Source organism: Colobus angolensis, unplaced genomic scaffold (genome assembly GCF_000951035.1).
Source record: "Colobus angolensis palliatus isolate OR3802 unplaced genomic scaffold, Cang.pa_1.0 Scaffold315, whole genome shotgun sequence".
In the NCBI taxonomy this organism is placed as follows: Eukaryota; Metazoa; Chordata; class Mammalia; order Primates; family Cercopithecidae; genus Colobus; species Colobus angolensis.
The window spans coordinates 237708-239739 of NW_012116433.1; the positions used below are offsets into that span (position 1 = coordinate 237708).

At 38.3% G+C, this 2032-nt stretch overlaps 1 protein-coding gene across 1 annotated transcript in view; it reads left to right on the plus strand.

Annotated features, from left to right (window-relative positions):
* SOAT1 (sterol O-acyltransferase 1) overlaps nt 1–2032 on the plus strand; it is a 63430-nt gene that overhangs the window by 48587 nt on the left and 12811 nt on the right. The window contains exons 8-10 of the mRNA XM_011951159.1: nt 758–804; nt 924–1019; nt 1641–1686. Coding sequence (XP_011806549.1) covers nt 758–804; nt 924–1019; nt 1641–1686 — 189 coding nt within the window. The remainder of the gene's footprint in view (nt 1–757; nt 805–923; nt 1020–1640; nt 1687–2032) is intronic.

Below are 2032 nucleotides of genomic sequence, written 5' to 3' on the forward strand. Positions count from 1 at the left end.
AAAGGATAAAATCTGTTATGTAAAAGTTTTTATTTTATATTTTAGTTCCTACTATACCTTTTTTTCTAATATTTGCATCTACTTTTTAATTTTGGGGGGTATCTAAATTTCTGTTAGAATTAAAGTATGCTGAGTTTGGGAAGTAAGCATTATGGAAATGCCAAACCTAAGCTACTCTGGTCCTAATAATTTGAGAGTCAGTGTTGCTGAAATTCGCCCAATAAGGAAGCAAAAGCAAGCATTTCCTTTCCTTTTCTTTGTGTAATCCAGCTAGTTTAAAGGATTATTGACTGGATATTTCACCCTTTGTTGTTTACTGGGGTGTCACATTATATACTCCCGACTTTCCTCCCTCCCTCCCTCCTTCCCTCCCTCCCTTCCTTGCTTCCTTCCTTCCTTCCTTCCTTCCTCTCTCTCTTTCCTTTTCTTTGTGTAATTTCATTAGTTTAAAGGATTATTGACTGGATATTTCACCCTTTGTTGTTTACTGGGGTGTCACATTATATACTGCAGAGATTGTGTTTTATTTCAAATATATATAATCTATATTGATTTTGAGGACGACTTCATTGTTTCCTGACTATTCCTGCTTTGCCCTTGGACCTACAATTTTTAAAAAATTGATTATCTTTTGTAACTTTGCATTATTTTTATGGAATGTTAATAGCCTCATTACACCTGTGTCTGCCCATTCTTTGCACATTGTTGCTTCACACTCTAGAAGTTATCTCAGTCACAGGAATAACTTGGTTTAAAGAGATTGGTAATATTCAATTTGTGCAAGAATAAGAAGTCATTCCAGAGGTCAGGAAAAAAGAACATGAGCTGATAAGTCATTTTATTCTTCCCTGTTATGTGCTTCCTTGTATCCCCCCCCTTTATTTTTGCTGCGAAAAATCAAAGAGCCTCTGATCTAACTATAGTTTGCCTTTTCTAGGCACTGTTCCAATACCTACAGTCAACCAATATTTGTACTTCTTATTTGCTCCTACCCTTATCTACCGTGACAGCTATCCCAGGTAATGGTACTATGAAGCAGAAATGTGGTAAGCACCAAAAGTGTGGCATGAGTGAGGTAGGATAGATAAACAGGGGCCAGTTAATGTAGGGACATAGAAAATATAGAATGAGTTTTCATTTTCTGTCTGACCTGGGAAGCCTCACATGGTGAGAAGTTTAATTTGGTTATAGTAATTCTTGACAGAATAATAAAGTATTTCATATGGTCATAAATGATGTTCTATGTGTAAAACCATTAATTTATTTATTTTATTTTATTTTATTTCTGAGATGAGAGTCTTGCTCTGTCACCCAGGCTGCAACGTAGCACAGTGGTGCTACGTTGGCTCCCTGCAACCTCTGCCCCCTGGGTTCAAGTGATTCTCCTGCCTCAGTGTCCCAAGTAGCTGGCATTACACATGTGCGCCGCTACGCCCAGTTAGTTTTGTTGTATTTTTAGTAGAGACGGGGTTTCACCATATTGGCCAGGCTGGTCTTGAGCTCCTGGTCACTGCCTTCCAAAGTGCTTGGATTACAGGTGTGAGCCACCGCGCCTGACCAAGAAACATTAATTGTGAGGGTCTTTATTCAAGTTCAGTTACTTTATTTAAAAACCTTATTTTTGTTTCTTTCTTTTTCAGGAATCCCACTGTAAGATGGGGTTATGTCGCTATGCAGTTTGCACAGGTAAGTTTTTGTAACTGTCTAAGGTATGTTGATTAGGAGATGGGGATTCATATTTACAATAATAATATAATCTACCTAAATCTAATTGGGAACTAAGAATGCTTTCTGTTGACATTATGCAGTCTTTTAAACTATTTCCAGTATAGTAAATGGTGTTTGTTTTGCCAACATCAGAAGTAATTTTCTTTAATAAAAGAATATATTAGGCCAGGCGCAGTGGCTCGCGCCTGTAATCCCAGCACTTTGGGCAGCCGAGGTGGGCGGATCACGAGGTCAGGAGTTCGAGACCAGCCTGGCCAACATGGTGAAACCCCATCTCTACTAAAAAATACAAAAATTAGCCCGG